This window comes from Microtus ochrogaster, linkage group LG2, assembly GCF_000317375.1.
Source record: "Microtus ochrogaster isolate Prairie Vole_2 linkage group LG2, MicOch1.0, whole genome shotgun sequence".
Classification (NCBI taxonomy): Eukaryota; Metazoa; Chordata; class Mammalia; order Rodentia; family Cricetidae; genus Microtus; species Microtus ochrogaster.
In genome coordinates, this window is record NC_022028.1 from 47,328,690 (window position 1) to 47,346,795 (window position 18,106).

At 45.5% G+C, this 18,106-nt stretch overlaps 1 protein-coding gene across 7 annotated transcripts in view; it reads right to left on the reverse strand.

Annotated features, from left to right (window-relative positions):
* The window catches only part of Adarb1 (adenosine deaminase, RNA specific B1), a 125,536-nt gene that overhangs the window by 48,877 nt on the left and 58,553 nt on the right, over positions 1-18,106 (reverse strand). For 4 of the 7 annotated variants that reach the window (XM_013351210.2, XM_013351212.2, XM_026785461.1 and 1 more), the window contains exon 2: positions 17,571-17,737. Coding sequence is in view for 3 of the 7 variants with exons in the window: in XM_005360242.3 (XP_005360299.2) it covers positions 7,003-7,102 (100 nt within the window). In the remaining 4 variants the exon portion in view is untranslated. Of the gene's footprint in view, positions 1-7,002; positions 7,114-17,570; positions 17,738-18,106 lie in introns of those variants that run through there. The other 3 variants (XM_005360242.3, XM_013351209.2, XM_026785459.1) reach the window with 3 other exon arrangements.

The following is an 18,106-nucleotide window of genomic DNA, read 5'->3' on the forward strand; positions in this document are numbered from 1 at the left end:
TGTATACAGTGTTCTGTCTGCACATATCCCTACAGGCCAGAAGAGGGCAGCAGATTTTTATTACAAATGGTTGTGAGCCACCATGTGGTTGCTGGAATTGAACTCAGAACCTCTGGAAAAGCAGCCAGTGGTCTTAACCTCCGAGCCATCTCTCCAGTCCCAGTTTTATTTTAAGTATCTACAAACCAAACATTTAAAATAAGAGTTTTGTTATTTGTGTTGAGTCATTACATAGGCTCAATACTAGGATAAGTTTATAGCCACTGCAACAAAACAAAACAAGAAGAGTTGATTATTTAAAATGGTTACTGAAATACAAATGTCTCATACCACCTAAAAGAAACAAACTGAAATTCACTAAGTTAATCAAGTGTGTCAGAAAATGCAAAGCACACCATGACTGGTATTTTGCTTTGGATATCACCTAGCAAAATAACACCACTAAGGTTTCCAAAAATATTCAATTGACACTGTTTTCAAGGAAGTATTTTTCTTTCTAGAAAACCACCCATGTATCCTGGTGCTTGTTTAACTCCTTCAGAGTCTCTACATATTAAGGGGGAGGAGGCAAGTTGTGTCAGCAAAGAAGGAATTGGACACAGCATTTAAGCAAGTATGTCTTTTACAGTATAATGCAAGTGGGGAAATTACAATTGGGATAGCCAGGCACAGCATTCATCATGCTAGGTAGAGGGTTAATAAGAGTAGCTCATGGAGCAGGAGAGAAAGAGCCTAAGGGCGGCAGCAGAGAGCACTACCAGTGGCATCAGCTCAGGAGGACCCAGTGCAGGTTACTGACACCTAGCGAGGATAGAGACAAACAACAAAGATAATAGAAATAGGAAGCAGCAACACTGCAGGGTGTGGGTCTAGTTCCCTCTATTTCACTAAAAACAAAGTATCATCCAAAACTCACACAGAGGCAGCAGGAGAGTCATAGGGGGGCTGTCACATGCCAATTGCATGTACAGTGCTCAGCTACTAGTGGACAAAGCCTGGCAGAGGCAAGTCCAGGAGAGAACACAGAGAAAGGAGTGTCCTGGAAAGGGCTGGGATCTCCACGGGACCTTGAATAAAGTGCTCACTTAAGTAGAAATTGCACCAACACTAACATACATACATATGCATGTTAGTGCATTACATGTAGTGCATGCTTAAGGCAGAACATCTATAAGTCCACTCAGGGTTTTCCTTCTTATGCCTTATCTTGCACAACCAGTTATCTCCAAGTTGAGCTCAGATTTTTCAGGCACCTGCTTCTGCCCTCACAGTAGCCAGGGTGGTCTCTTTGTAAACTAGAAAGAAGCACAGGCTCCCAGGCCCACACTCTGCAAGCTTCACCATGGCCCACATGAGCATCTCCTCCTGGGCTCCGTTAACTGTGCTCTTGTCCCAGGCTAGAGGCCCTCATCTTGACTTAATAAATTCATCTTGCCTCACAATTGCCATGAAGCCTCTGAGCAACCCTGACCTATTTTGCTGTATCATTCCCTACTCACAATCAGTACCAGGAATGTGCTGGCATCTTACGTTTTAGCTGGATACAAACCAGGTTCATTCCAGCAAGGATGGGAGCCATTTTGATGAATACTCAATAAGCACCCTCTTTCTGCCCCAAAATATGGGAATACACCATTCTTCCTGCTCCCCTGACCATGCTTCCACCTGCCAGTCTCTAACAAGCTACATCATCTGACATTCTGGATCTGTCCACCTTTCTTTGCTCTTTAAGCACCTCCTGCCAATAACTTAATGTTTTTTTTTTTTACAGTGGGTTTTCAGAAACACTGGCTTCTCTTAGAAGACTAGATGTGATTTCTCCCAATCACAGATCTGCAGTGCTCTCCTCCGGATTACTTCAGGGTTTTTGCCTCCTCTCCAAACAAGCCCAGGTCAAACACCTGCTCAGAGAGACTTCAATCATCAACCCATCCAGGTGCTACTCCCATTCTAAGCATGGTGGGTATCACTTGTAGACTGTCTTCCTTCCACAGCCAAAGCCCACATGGGTGAAGCAACCTCATCTCTTTAACTCTCTTCCCGTACCCATCCATTCCTATCAGCCCATATGACACATAGGTCAGTGAAGATGGCACGGGGGAGGGCTGAGCTCTGCCCTTCCCAGCTCTATCCACCTCCTGGCAATAGCTGTGCTAGTTAGAGAGGTACATTCTAGCCTGCACCACCACAATCATGACCCCCAACGCTTTATGCTGTCATATGACAGCCACAGTTATTTCTTCAAAGTAACCCATAGGGTGCCAGGAGGGCCAAGGAACTCCTGGGTGCTAGCTGTTTCTAATATTGGCTAGTCATTAACATGGCCACACACCATTCTTTACCAAAAGAGGAAACACTACTTTTACCAATTATTTCTATCTTGAAATTTTTGCTGAAATGTGCCAACTAGACAGCAATTTGTCCAGTTGTGGACTAGCCACTGTGACTGAGTAAACACACATCTAAACTGGGGCTGTATGGCTAACGCCAGCTGAGTTTACCAAGAATGTCAGGTAGCAGCAGGGTAAATGGCCCCATGCTGACGCAAGTACGAGACAACCATGGTGAGAACTAGAGCCCCAATGTCCTCTTTATTCAGCATGTCATCTGTATGCATGACTTCCCTCCCCAGGAAGTGCCACACAGGCTTGTTGTCAAGATGGAACTGTAGGTAGTGATGGTCTCAAAAGCCCAGAGTCAACATTTCCTCTGGGTGACCCAGATTCTCACACATAGCTGGCCTCATCTGCAGCAACCTGCCCTGACAACAGCCGATAAACCCCACAAAGCTTTTGATCTCTATGTTTGCGGCACACAGCAAAGTATTTCCCAGGGTACACAAAGGTACCTAACCAGGGTGCCCCCATTCCTGATCACATCTATGTTCACAGAACCAAGGTGCCTTAGGGGACACCTTAGCCACGTCTGCTTCCTTTATACTGAGTCTATCCTTGGCAGTGTACGGTTGCAAAGTGAGGTCCTTTATCTGGAAGGGTTTATAAGGTGAAAGGATCAATGGAAAAGGCAGCTGTTTGACACAATCAAGATTAGGCAGTATGTTCCAGGTACTTTTACTCTCCTTTGCTGAGGGACATAAATTCTCTCTACCAGATACCAATAACAGCCTGAGTTATACAGGATGGCTGTTGGTGGGGATGCTGGAGAACAGCTGGGCTGAGTCTTGCTAAGGCCTGTAGGTCCTCTGACCAGGCTTGAGCAGTGACACACCTTCCTCATGGGGGCAGTGAAGGCCACATTGAGTGGGCCCTTGTATGGCCTGCATACAGTGAGTACTCCTGCCAATTTGAAACACATTCCAGCAAGAAGCCAGGCCAACACAGAGCCTACCTTCATGTCTTTGGTCAGTGACTGCTCTTGGCAAGTCAGGAAACTGACAGTGATAGAATCCTGGACAGGGTTAACCGTGGTCAGCAGACACAGCCTGGTAATGCCTGCCAGGTGACCTGAAGATCCCTACAGTCTGGCTGTTTATCTCAGGAAAACTAAAACAATTCCTAAATAAATACATTCAAGTCACAGCTCAACTTGTTTTTTGGCTATCTTTCAGACACACATGTAACATGGAGCTTATATTTAAGAACATAATGACTCAAAATGGGGTAATAAACCAGGCTTCCATCTATGAATTAACTAAGAAAATCAAATCCAGACCATTCTCTCTAGGAAGAACATTTACTATAAACAAATGATGAAACAGAGTATAAAATACTTAGTATGTAATTTTAAACTACATAATAAGTTAAAGCTATATCCAGAAAATTTTTAGCAATTTATACTGGATATATAAAATCTAGAATATTCAGCTTTATATTTAATTAGTTTTCCTTCCCATTGGGACAACTAAATGGAGCAAAGCCACTAAAAATGTTTCTAAAACTGTATTTTCAATATTAACATTTACACTGGGAATTGGAATTGCTGGGATTTATTTTGGATCCAATTTCTGTAACAGTCCAAGTGTGAATTCACCTTCCAAGTGTGATTCAGGACTTTAGCTGCTAGACCAAAATAGGATGCTGCACGGAATGCATCTTCTCTGAGAGGAGCCCTTGTCCTGGCATCAAGGTCCTCACTTGTGCCACGAAGCCATCAGCACCAAGGCAATGAGACACACTCCATATCTGCCATAGCAAGTCTAGAAAATCTGAGCTACCTACCCACAAGTGGTGCTGTTCGGAGGGAATCAGCAGCAACTTTCTACACGTGAGGCCCTCTCATAGCTGACATCACAGATTGTCTTCTACTGTCACCAGAGCCTAGTGAATGTCCTTCCTACCTGTACAAACAGCATAACAGGCACAAGTCACAGAAACCACTTCCCTAGTTCAAATGGTCCATTCCAGAGCAAACCTCAGGCCTGAGAGTCAGGACCAGCACTCTTACTACTGAAATCCTGGTTCTAGGTCTGTGCTGTGAATATCCAAATCTCTGATGCCAGTATGCAGAAGTTCCTTATGAGAACTTGTTGGACGAATGGGTAAGTGTGCAAATGGGCCAAGGCCACTCCATCCTACATCCCAGCACTTGCCTTCATCTTCAAAGTGACCGCTCTGCACAGACTAAAGCTGAGACTAACCCATGGCACAAGCTTGGGATCACCCATGACACTGAGCAGGGAAGGTTGCTCTGAGTCTCAGGGCTATTTTCCAACAGTACTCAGAGTGTGTGTGTGTCTCTCCTGAGCTAAAGCCTCACTGCCGCAACAGCCCAACCCCATTCACATCTCAACCCTGGAAACAAGGCAGAAGAGGCTGGCCTCAGGTCAAAACATCTGACAACAGCCTTCATATATGTGCAGAACTGGGAACAGACTAAAGATGCGCTCACACTTGGGCCAATCAGAAGACTCAATGGGAGAGCAGAAGGACTGGGAACAGACATGGGATCTTACTCACACAATGCAGGGGTGGGGATGGGGAATACAGTGAAGGAACACCTCTGAATTTCAGCTCACCCCACCAGTCACCTACCTACATGGTGGCTTGGGACTGATCCCTGAATAGGCTCTAATGTGGCCCACAGTCTGACCATGCCAAAGGCTCCTCTCAGGCCTTGACCAGCAGCATTTGCTTGGTCAGCACTAAGACTACACAGCTTTCCTTCCCATGGACTTCCTGCTGTGTTGGTGGCTCCTTCTAAGCTGCACATAGCTGACCAATGTTTGTCCGGGCGGGGTCGGGGGAGAGCAGCCACTTAGGAAAGGCAGGAGAGAGGGAAAAATCACTGAAATGGTATTGTCACAGTTCAACATGCGGCTTGATACTGCAGTTTCAACACAAAACTAAATTTTAAAAGGCATGCATTATCCCAGTCTTAGAAAAAGCACAATTCATTACACATGCTCTGTAGCCCCTTAAAGTATTTCAAAAGCTCACACTTTCCATCTTAAATAACTTTGGTGTAACTGGATGTACTATCTTAACAGCCTCCATTGTTTTAGAGGTGTTTCTATTAGTTTCAAAGACATATTATAAACCACCAAGAGCAATTGCCACCACATGCAGTCACGCTGCTCAGTAACTGACAATGAGCTTATTTAGAAGCATGACCAGGAGCAAAGTCCCCATACTGTCCAGGTCTAGTTGCTATCATGTGATACTATGCTCTTTAAGATGCTAGCCTAAGGAAGGTAGCCTCACAGCAGAACTTTTCCTGCAGCAGACAGCTCTAGGGGACTTAAGGAGGGTGCCCAGAGCTAGGACCACAATGAGGCCAAAGAATGAGGTCAGAATAAGGCTTGGATGCCCCAACATTCTCCCAGCTAGGTGGTTTGTGCTGAGGGTCTACAGAACAACTGGCATTTCTAAACTGGGCTATTGGGTCAATGCTTCCCATGGTTTTGCTTTTGTGAGCCTGACTGGCACTATGACTTCCAACCTTTTAAAACTTAACTGAAAACACAAAGGCCAGCAGGACTGGATTCGTTCAAGATGAGAGCAAGTGGGTGATTAAATGGGCTTTTTTGAGCCTCTCTTTGTTCTACACATACAGTAGCAACCACAAGGGCACAGATACAGGGCCCAAGAGGATGTAGGGACCGTGGTATTCTTTAAGCCTCACCATTCTATTAAGTATGTCAGTCTTCATTACACTGAGCAAGCTATAAAGACTGCTGGCTCTGAAATTAATTTCTTCTTCATCCTATAAAAACAATAGCTCATTTTATTTCCTGAGAAATTATCATTGCTGGCTTCAGAGCCTGCCATGGTAACAGGCCATGCCCTAATCCTGTGGGGTGGTAGCTCTAGGCACTGCCTAGGAAAACAGGCAGGGGCAGTGAGTCTCACAACACGGGCAGCTGTTCCAGGCTAGAAGCATTTTTTCCTTGGGACATTTTCTAATATTTCCAATTATATGAAGACAGTAACTGTGAGCAGCATTTGTGAAATATTTTTCATCCAAAAGCCAACGGTTTGAAATTTTATAGTAATAGACAACTTTTGAATCCTGTTTTTTTTTAAAAAAAAAAACAAATACTATGGATTTCAAAGTCTTAAAACACTGAGTGGAACTAAGTACTGAAATAAACCCGGTGCTGATTGTGTAGATTTATCCTCTGCTTCTGCAGAAGGAAAATATTCCTACAGTTATGGTCTTACCCTCTCAGAATAATAAGCAAATTTAGGGCAAAAAGGCGCTAATGAAGAGTGGCAGCAAAAGGCAGTAGTTATGAATCCTCTCTACAGAAAAGTCTTGTAATGTTAAAGCTTCAAACTTCCGCAGCCTCACAAACATCCTTGCAAAAGCACCCTGTAGACAGAAGCTAAAAGAACCTCTGCTCATACTTACAAACATGTTTTCAGAGCTTCCTTTGTCGGCATGCCCTAATAATTCCATAAAGTATCAGCTGAAAAGAGGCACTAAAATTAACAGTGAAGCAGAGAAGCAGCTGGCACCAGCAAGGTTGAGCCATAAGGCAGTCCACCCCAGAAGACACTTTCGTGTGGCATGCAAACTCCACCTATATGTCCGAGTAATTACCTTTCCTCTCAGAGCGCTTCTTGCGCCTCCTTTTATACCGACGCCCCACGATGCTGAGGAAGGTGCCCGTGGTCAAAGTCCCCAAGCCCAGCGATGCCATATGGACTGATGAGTGGCTGCCAGCCCCTGCTAGTCCCAAGCTCATTCTGCGTTCCTCGGTCGCTCAGCAATAACACGGAGAGTCGTTTCAGTGTACAAAGCTGAGATGGAGGCGACAGCCACCCCTGCCGGCAGGATATGAGTGACTGACTGCTCCTCTGTCTCAGGCTCATTCATTAAGCCTCAGAACTAGGCAGAACTGGGTTGAATGGGACCCAAATGCACAATGATTTCCTTGCACATCCCCCAGAAAGTGACATGTGACAGTTAACCCTACAATTCCAGCACAAAACACTGGGTAGAAAGAAGTGTAGTGGCTGCAAACATTTCTGGGAAAAGTCTCTTACAATAAACTTCAAAGTCCTGTTTCAACAAAACTTCCTAAATTATGAATAAAATAAATAAAATAATATAAATGAAATAAATAAAATAAAAAATGAATGTCGATAAGGGAGCAGTTTGTAAAATAAAAGAGCAGGAGGAAAAAGAAAACTAAAAATGGGCTGCTACAAACCACAATGCAGACAGGGTGAAGATGGGAGATGAGAAAAGTCATAAACATGCCAGTGAATGGTGAGGCTGGCCCAAGAGAGTCCCTGGGACAAGATGACCTTCACTCACGGTACCTCAGGTATCCCCTCCTCTCTTCATTCATGTGTTTGGGACCAGTGCTGACCTGGTTCCTTCAAGAGTGTAGGGCATGGGCACTGATGATCAGTGCTGAAGGATTGGGGAAGACACTAACCTCTATGTTTTTCATCATGCCTAGAGGACCAACACACAGAGCCAGCCTAGCCTAGGACAGTACTCTGCCCAGCAAGAAATATGTGCAAATTGTGTATACTTTCAATTATACACTTTAATTTTTTAATCCTTTAGATCAAGACTTCACATGCTTCTTCTGTAAAGGGCCAGACAGAAAGACACAGCTGTATGTCTCTGCTGCACTTATTTTTATCTTAAAATGTATAGAAATAGGTTATAGCCTAGCTGTCAACATTTCTTAAGGTTGCTATTATCAACAAAACATCATATCTTGATTTGCTATTCGTTCCAACATGAATGAGCTTACCACAGAATGCCCACACACATGTGGTTACAACTTCATTCAGGCGTCTCTGATATTTTGCCAACTTTCAGTCATTAAAAACCCATCTTTCCACATGTTCTTTCCATTCTGAAGGCATATTTGTCAGAGAACAGAAACTCTGTTTCATTAATACATTGATTTAATTTTTTAAAATCTAGGCAAGATATGTTGGTCTCACTGTACTCTTATCTCAAACCTCCACCCTGCTGCATCAGGTTCAGGGCAGGGATGGTGCAGCAGACAATAGGCCCAGGGAGGCAGCAGCTGTCCTGAAGATGCCCTGATGATGGCAGATGACAACGGCTTATGTATATGCATGGTGAAGTCTTAACTTTATACATGATCTACACTCTCACCACAGCAGGCAGGAATGCCTCAGGAGACACCTATAAGATGGGTGTGGGGTGTCTGGAAGTATCTGCTAAGAAAGGCAAGAACCAAGAGCCCTTGGGGAGGTGAGGCTGAACCTGCAGTGCCCTGTGGTGGTACAATGGTGAGTTAGTGTCATGGGTGGCAAGCAGGGCCTAATTTGAAAGGGCTCTTCCAGCTTAAGGAGTACTTTAGAACTTGTCCTGAGAGACATACAGAATTCACATTTATATCCTACAGTGAATTGGTAGGAGGGTAGGATGTGAAGAGACAGGGTTGGTGCAGTCATGGCTATAAAGCAGAGAAAAGGAATGATGGAAACCTGGCAGGGAAGAAAGGCTGCAGGCTCTCGGGGCCAGGCCTGAGGAGGGCAGCAGAGGAAAGAAGCATGCTTCCAGGGGAAGATCAGACACCAGAGGACACAGAGCTCAGCTCCTGAGAGGGCGCTGTAGTAATCAGCTCAGGCAGGCAGATGCCGGCCCTGTTCCTACACCCTGGACTGTTGGGGACCAGATCAACAGGGGTTACCAGAGAGTTGATTCTCCTAAGCCCAGCTAGGATGACAGAGCCCTCCTTGTCACACCTTCCCTTCCTGATTAGATCCTGCAAAACCACCGTAGCACATGGTTTAGTATCCCTGACAGAGGAACCCAGCCTGGAACCCACTCACCTGGGCTCTGACTTCAGTACAGCCTCTTCCCACCCATCACTCGAGGGCTATTGGAGCTTAGTATCATCAAGGAATGGATCCAAGATACCTGCCCCCATACGAGATGTGTAGAAGTTCAGGTCCTTGACATAACTGGCACAGAATCTGCATGACCTGTCCACTCATCTTCCCACAGACTTTGTCACCCCACAAGTACTTTTCATACCCAGTACAACACAAATGCTATATGAATGCTTGTCATACTATATTAATTAGAAATGGCAAGGAAAAGTCTATGCATGCTCACCCCAGAAGCAATTTTCCCAAACATTATCAATCCATGACTGGAGGCAGATAGATGCTCCACAGATATAAAGAGGGGTTATTAGTAGGCAAGAGCAGTCAGAGCCAAGTCCAATACTTATAAGCAATTATTCAGCTTTAATACTTTTTATACTTTTATACTCCCTAGGGCTCTTAGAGACCTGGACACTTGGGAACAGAGGACAATCCTCCTTTGGGTACCAACAGTACATCTAAGAAAGACTGGGTATAGGGGAAGCACCTTTAAGGCTGCCACATGTATGGGAAACAAAGAAACCCTTTCACAGAGATTAGTGGCTAGTTTTGGAAGCAACACTGACATGTCTCCAGTGTTAGTCTAAGAGGGCTGTGTGTCAGGCCTGCCACCTCACTAGGCCTTCTGCCAAGCAGTCAGCATGAGTGGGCTGCCAAGAATAAAGCAGAAGAGATGCCTAGAGGCACCACAGAGGGCCAGGTGGCCTCATAGGTTTGGACACCAGCCCCAGGGTGATCTAGACCTATCCCACACTTCTAAGAACAAGCCTGTGGGAACCATGCTGTGAAGACTGCTGGTCACAGCTCAGAGGTTCCTGAGCTGGGGTTGGGGACTCCTTTTCTGCCTTGCTGTGTTTTTACTGTGCCCCCAGGATGCTTGGTCTTGGGAGAAGATGACTTGTTTTGAAAAACATCTGGTCACACCATCTCCAATCTAGGAGGCAGGCTCTATAGTCTCTTGTCACAAGTCACCGGGACAAAAATCCACTTCCCTGTGCTTAAATAGCCACTGGACATCCAAAGCCACAGTCAAGATCAGGTGTACGGTACAGCTCCCACCACAGAGTCAAAAGCAGCTACAGAGACGAGCACCAAGCCACAGAGCCACAGAGAAGATAATCGCTTAAAAGGAAAGTAAGTGACCCTCAGTTATTGGACTAAGGAACTGGAAAGGCTTGGCCCCACTCAATTATATGGAGTCCCTTGCTGTATTTAACAGCAGAGACTTGGCATCCAGGCAACAGTGAGCAAAGCTGGTGCTGTGTGCACTTGCCTTCTCACAGCAGCCATCTGGATCTCATCAGACAGCACAAACCAGAGCACAGCCAATGTCCCAGGTCCATGGTTGACTTGGCCTTCTTGAGAGTCAGTGTGATTTTTGATTGCAGCGGTTTAACAAAGAACATGGCATGAGATCTTTTGGAAACTGGGGTATATGGCCAAGAAGAAGTCTGGTGGCACTGGTGTGGTTAACACACCAATTAACATTGAGTCATTCCATAGTCTCCAGTGAAGAATACATGTCCTAACTCTGTGTATACCATTTTCTTCTTCTTCTTCTTCTTCTTTTTTTTGCCTTCCAATTTCTTCTATCTTTACGATTAGTTAAGAGAAACATCAAAACAAAAGTCTGATTCATGAAAATAAAAAACTGCTACAGAATGAAGTAATCTAGTGAGCCAGAAGTGGCTTCCCTGACAACCACACAAACTGGGCGAAATTTAAAAAACACTTCAAGCCAGGTGTGCTGATACATGCCTTTAGTCCCAGCATTCAGGAGGCAGAGGTAGGTGGATCTCTGAGTTCAAGGCCAGCTTGGTCTACAGAGTGAAATCCAGGACAGCCAGGTCTACGCACAGAAAAACCTGTCTCAAAGAAACAGAGTGGCGGGTACCGAATTATAAACCCTGAGTCGGTTATTTACATAAACCCAAAATGTGAGAAAATGTAACATTCCTCAATATAATATTTGAAAAAAATATTAAGGTGCATGTGAGTGAGTGAGTGAGTGAGTGAGTGAGTGTGTGTGTGTGTGTGTGTGTGTGTATGCTTGGTGCCCTTGGAGGTCAGAGGGAGATATCAAATACCCTGGATCTGGATAGTTGTGAGCCACCATATACGTGCTGGGGACAGCACTGGGTCCTCTGTAACCACTAAGTCATCTCTCTAGCCCCTCTTCAATATAATATTAAAATGCCTCAGAAGTATTTAATAAGAAAACCAGAAAAATATCCCCTTATCTAACTCATATTTATTGGAGAACAGGATGTCCTCGATACTCAAAAAACATCAGGAGACAAAAATGCATGGCTGCTTTCCTGAAACCTTTGTTCAAACAAGGACAAGAAGGATGCACAGGGAACATCAGACAGCGAAATGACACAGCATGCCCTGCAGGTAGTGGAGAGATGCCTAGAGTGGTCAGCATGGGGTAAGGTTTCTCCACTCTGATAAGACAGTAGGAAAATGGACCTCAGGCTGGTGAGGGAGCTGGCCATGAACATCAAGCATTCATATTCCGTAGGCAGTGCCCAGGGGCAGCTAGGTACTGGCCGCCTAACTGCCAACCAGAGATGAAAGAAGGGGTCTATGGGCTCAGCATGTGGGACTTCCTAGGCAAAGTGGCAGTCACTCAATAGAGGGGACTACCATGGGACTGTTACCAAGTTTCCACCTGGTTCTGACCTTGTTTTAAGAATGCTGGAGGCTGGGAGGGAGCAGTTAGGGGTGAGGCTTAATGCAGGAACACAAGTCACGACTCAGGAACAACAGTTTAAGATGCAGGAAGCAAGCATCCCATGATGCTCAGAAGCACAGCCAATAGCTTCCTGGATACGAGTGTGGAATCCAAGAAAAGTGCAAAGGAGAACACAGAGGGAGACCATAGGGCAAAGGAGCAGGATCTGGGTGTTTGCAGATCCACAGGAGCTAGCAGGGTCTGAGTCTGGAAATCAAGAGGAAAGCCAACACTGTAGACAAGGGGTTGGAACTCTCCTACAGAGGTACACTAGATTATCAGCAGACTGGCTTAGATGACCAAGGGTTGGGCAGTGCAGGAGTCTAGATGGGGTTAGGGTACTAGGCGAGGTAGGGCTAGAGCAGGCAGTTCCTCAGGGAACATGCTACTGTGAGTGCCTCAATGGCACCCATCCATACTACAAGTACCTATACATGTACCCTATACATGCTCACTTAAATCTCACCAAATCTCAGTAAGGAGGCTTTAGAATGACTGTATAAGGAGAACCAGACACCCATCAACTGCTTTACAGCCATTCATGCCATGCTTGTTTAAGGAGTTGTGCAGTCTACAATCTACACAGGTACATGCATCACCATGGTTATAGCACAAGCTAGAGCTAGTACCCCAACCAAAGGCTGCTTCACCTCCAATGGGCCAGGCTTATACACAAGTGCTCACTTATTTACTTCCCTGAATCTTCATCTGTCAACTACTGAAAGCAGCCGTGGGACAAATCCTGAGCTAACCTGAGAGGGAATGTCTTAGCTTCAGAGGCTCTCAAGCTGTCTGGGGCCTGGCAGATGTAAGCCCAGCAGTTGCTGAGGCCCTGCACTGACTGAGGTGCAGTCACAAGCAGCATGCCAACCTTGGGACTCAGGCCCCACGTTACTACAGCAAAAACACACTTGCTCTAGTTTACTCTTTAATAAAGCACAACTGCTGAAACAATAAGCAGCAACAACACACGCTCCCTTCTTTGGGGTAGCAAGCTTACACTTTTCATGTTAAAATGGAGGGAGTGTAACTTAGTCTACTTGCTAAGCCCCTGGCATTGACAACAGCTTTGCTCAGCGCACTGCTCTCTGCAGTGATCCTACAGCACCACCTGCTGTCCAGAAGAGACCACACGCGAGCACAGCTCTGAGATGGACCAGATGACACCCAGAGAGTGCTGTTTGGAGCTGACACTTGGTACTTGATCTGAGAGAACTGGATATTACGGACATTTCCTTCAGAGGGTGTGCTGAGGCCAGGATGAACTGGGATACTGTCTGGGATGTGTAGGTTGACTTCAGAGGACAAAAGGAAGGTGTCTCTCCCTTGGTGGTAGTGTGAGAGAAACTGAACATTTTTTTTTTTTTTTGGAATAGGTCAAAAAAAAAAATCTTAGCAGGGCGGTGATGGCGCACGCTTTTAATCCCAGCATTCGGGAGGTAGAGGCAGGCGGATCTCTATGAGTTCGAGGCCAGCCTGGTCTACAAGAGCTAGTTCCAGGACAGGCTCCAAAGCCACAGAGAAACCCTGTCTCAGAAAACCAAAAACAAACAAAAAAACACTTTCCAAATCTCTCCTAAAGACTTGTTCCCTACCATGGGCACTTACACAGGCCCTACCCAACCCCACGCTGTCTGGCTTCTACATTGTCTGGTGCCCTTTCTGTCTCATCCTGCTCCTACCTAGGGTGCCCACCTCCTGCAACCTGTCCGTTAAATACCTATTCCACTCCTGCACTGGGTTCACTTCATGTTGCTGGCAAAGCCTTGCCAATTTTGTCCTTTGGCTCACATCTCTGCTTAAGATCACCAGGGAGCACACATACTTGAGAGCAGAGAGGCACCTGGCCCTGACCTTGTCCTTTTTACAGTTACTCTCTCTGTGTAGTCAATGGACCTTGACCATCACTAGTCACAAAGCCTTGAGAACTCTAGCGAGTCACAGAAAGACACATAATGTTTGCTTCAGGCTAGACACCAAGGAAAGGGGTGTAGCTCCCTCGCCATGGTGGGCAGCTCCTTGCCATGGCTGTTGTGGGTAAAGGAGGCATCCAGGGCCTTCAGTATTCCAAGTTTTGCCAGATGTTTCTTGGGAGAAAGTTTTTCAGTGTCATACAGCAATGTGGTAAAGGTACACTGATGGATCTCCACAGCCCCGGTCTGTGGGACCCTACTGGAACCAATCAGTAGTCCAGACTCTCCCGATCTGCAGACCCCTTTACTTCCAGCCCCGAGGATTCTGCAGCTATTTAGTGAAGAGGAAACAACAGCCAGCTTCCAAGGGCCAACTATTGCCCAACTACTGCCCAGCTACTGCCCAGCTACTGTCCAGCTACTGCCCAGCTACTGCCCAGCTACACCAGAAGATGGATCTTGACATCCTTACTACACTTTCATGGACAATTCTGAAAACTTAAGAGCCCTAAGAGACAGACTAGGAATCCAACCACTTAAAAACTTAGTGTTCTTTAAAACACGTTTTACTCAGACAACTGAAAAACTTTAAAAATGAAAACAGTCTCAGATCACTGACTCAATCATTCCAAAACTACAACTACCCTGCCCAGCTACAGATAGGGCCAAGGCTGCACCCCCTTCTTCTTCAGCACAGAGTAGCCTTGCAACCTGTTGGGGAATATTATTTTAAGGTGTGTTGCTTTTGCTCACACTGCATTTGTTTAACTCTGTGAAGCTGTGTTACTGTGCCTGTCTAAAACACCTGATGGTCTAATAAAGAGCTGAACGGCCACTAGCAAGGCAAGAGAAAGGATAGGCAGGGCTGGCAGGCAGAGAGGATAAATAGGAGATGTGTGAGATAGCGAGAGAGAGAGAGAGAGAGAGAAGGGGGAGAGGGAGGGAGGACATCAGGGGTCAGAGCACTCAGGGAGTAAGAGTGAAAATAAGATAGACAGAATAAGCCTCCGGGTCTGATTTATTTGGGAACTGGGTGGCAGCCTCCCCCCCCCCCAACCAAAAGAGTAAAACATCACACCAGCCACCTGTCAAAAGGATTCAAGGACAGAATCCAGGGTGACCTGTTCTCTACATGCCTCCTCCTAGGCATGGAACCCAGTCAGAGGCCACACCATGTTCTCAGACCTCTGCACAGCAGGCCGACTGTGGTAGCCCAGGGTTCTCTGCTTCCAGGCAGGTCCCATGGTCCTCCCTACCTCTCCCCCCTTCTCTCTCTCTCTCTCTCTCTCTCTCTCTCTCTCTCTCTCTCTCTCTCTCTCTGTTAGGCCCATCCACAGGGCAGGCACACTTGGTAAATAAATGAATGAATACAAAGTATAGAAAGGATCTTACTAGCACTGTGACTCATACAGGGACAACTACCAAAAGCCAACAGTGTACTCAAAAGTAGCAACTCTATTTCTTCCCTGCATTCAGGGAGTGTGCCATTTTCTCAGCTCAGGCCCTCTAAGGAAAGGGCGTTCAGGACAACAGGTTTCAAACAGAGGGTGGCTGCCCATTTTGAGATCACAGTCACAGACTACTGAGCCTGTCTATGTATCACTGATACAGCGTGATAGACAGCAGGGCCCGGCCACTGGGACCACAGTAGCATTACCATAGAAAGGGTGACAAGGCCGTTCTGTTCCTCTAAAGAAGCCTAACTAAGACACACACCAAAAGTTGTCTAAAGTGAGCTATGTGATTTACACACAAGCATAATGACGTTTGTATATCTTTATCATATGGGTTTTTTTTTTCAGCAATGTAATCCCTATGGAAAGAACACATGATTGCACCACCTTGGCAGGGAACCCCAGTACCTCTGCCAGCAGTAATCTTCAAGCTATACTCCACTTCTTACCAAGACAGCACAGCCAGCCTGCCAGCACTAGATGTAAAACCCCCAGCACAGTGACATGCTTGTCTGAGGAGAGTACCTGTTATGAAGCAGACATGTGAGCAAGAGAGAAAGACTCTCTCAGCCAAAAGCTTACATGTTATTTTCTTCAAACCTGAAGAAAAAAACAAAAACACCAAACTGCTGCCAAAATTAGCTCACATCACCCAAATTAAAAGCAACACACAACTTCTACACTGCGGCTAGCATTTATTCACAAAGAGCCAGTAGGAGGAGACACACTCCACAATGCCGATACTTTATTATTCCAGTCTTTAGCTTTGCTTGCTCAACACATGCTTTACCTAGCGCCTTGTGACCTGATTTTCTTGTATCTCTTTAAAAACAATTTATTTGTGAAATGGATATAAATAACTCATTCCTATAAAGCATGCTTACATTATATAGGAATCTTGCTGTTTCACATACATGACAGAATTAAGGCAATGCTTTATTTCTATGGCATGTTAAGAATAGGTAGTCATTAGTTGAGCTCAGAGAGGCGGCATGAACCTTTAGGCCTCTTCAGACTCACTTCAGCTCCGGGATGCTCCGTGTCTCTCAGGAAACTTTGGTTACAGAGAAACTGACTTCACATTGCTAATGGAGCTAAAAGATGGGTCATCAGCAAAAATAAAACTCTACTCCCAGGCACATCAATGAAGGTAACTGTTATTTTGTTCTTTCCACTTCCTGACTACCCCACCCCCCGGCTGCCCCGCCAATGAACAACATCAGATGTAAATAAAAGAGAATCTCCTTTAAAGTTCTCAGTTCTAGAACATTTGTGGGCACAGAAATAATGGATGAGACATTTTTTTGGCACAAATTCAAAGCCCAGTGGAAGAGCGTCCACTGCTGTTCCCTTAAACATGGTGATCTCCAGGGGCTGCGAACTGTTCTGTTCACAGGAACACCCTCTGTAACTCACCTACTCCCTTGACCCTAACTGCTACCCAAGGCTCTTCAGTCGGCCATGCAGGACTGGTCAGTGGATGGCTCACACTGGAGCTGCCACACAGGTGCAGAGTCTATGGATGAGGAAGCAGTGAAGCCACGAACATGCTGGGGCTACAGGCACAGAGCACCCTCTGCCGACACAGTCCTCCCGTCTTTCCTTACCATCAAGAAAAAACGTCTAACCCTCACCTTCTTGAATGTGGCCATAACTGACTTACTCTTCATACTAGCATCTTGGGGGCTTCAGCACCCCAAAAGAAACAGATGCTAACTTAACTGACAGTCATAAAAACGAAACACTGAAAAAAAATCCAAGAAAACAGTAATAAATGGTCAAAGGCCTTCATAGGACCTTGCTTAGTACCAGGCACAAAGCACTGACTTTATCAACAGTGATGAAATCAGAGTCAGCCCCAAGGACGGCTGGCGGGATGTGAGGTCTAAGGATGACTATGGCCACAGAAAGACCAGAGTGAATGAACCCAGAGTAACAATCTGTGCCGGGAATTATTCAGTGAAATGCGTTTCAAAGGCAATCCAGGGGACTTAATTAAAGCTTTCATTTTCTTTTCTTAAAGGCAGGGGCTTTGCTAGGTATCCCAGGCTGACCCTGAACTCTTAATCTTCCTGCTTCAGACTCTTGAGGGCTTGGAATTCAAGGCCTCTGCCACCGCAGCTGGCACAAAAGTCATCTTCTGTCAGACTTTATGAGATTTTAAAAGGCTTTTACTTACCTTGAAATTTGTTTAGTTTTTATTTTGGTTCAAATCCTGAGGCAAAACTCCTTCAGGACAAGCAAAGTGAGATCACAGCTCAGCACTGAAATAGCAAGTGTGATGCTCTGGGCTGATGTCTTTAGCCACACCTCGAGTTCTCCATGTCCAGTTTGACAAACCTCGATCTGTAATAAAAGATTCAAATACTCAGTACTTTAACTCAAGGTTAAAGGCTTTTCACCAATTTAGAAATGAACTCTAACAATATTCTTATTTGTAGGCTGGCCTTGAACTTGAGATCTTGCATCCACACCTTCCCAGAGCTGAGATTACTTACAGGCATGTGCCATTGATTCAATACTCTGAACTCTAAAAGTCTTCTTCCTATACGTAAGCTTATTCCATTTTACACATGGTCTTATGAATTTTTTCCTTTCTTTCTTTCTTTCTTTCTTTCTTTCTTTCTTTCTTTCTTTCTTTTTTTTTTGAGACAAGGTTTTTCTGTAGCTTTGGTGCCTGTCCTGGAACTAGCTCTTGTAGACCAGGCTGGCCTC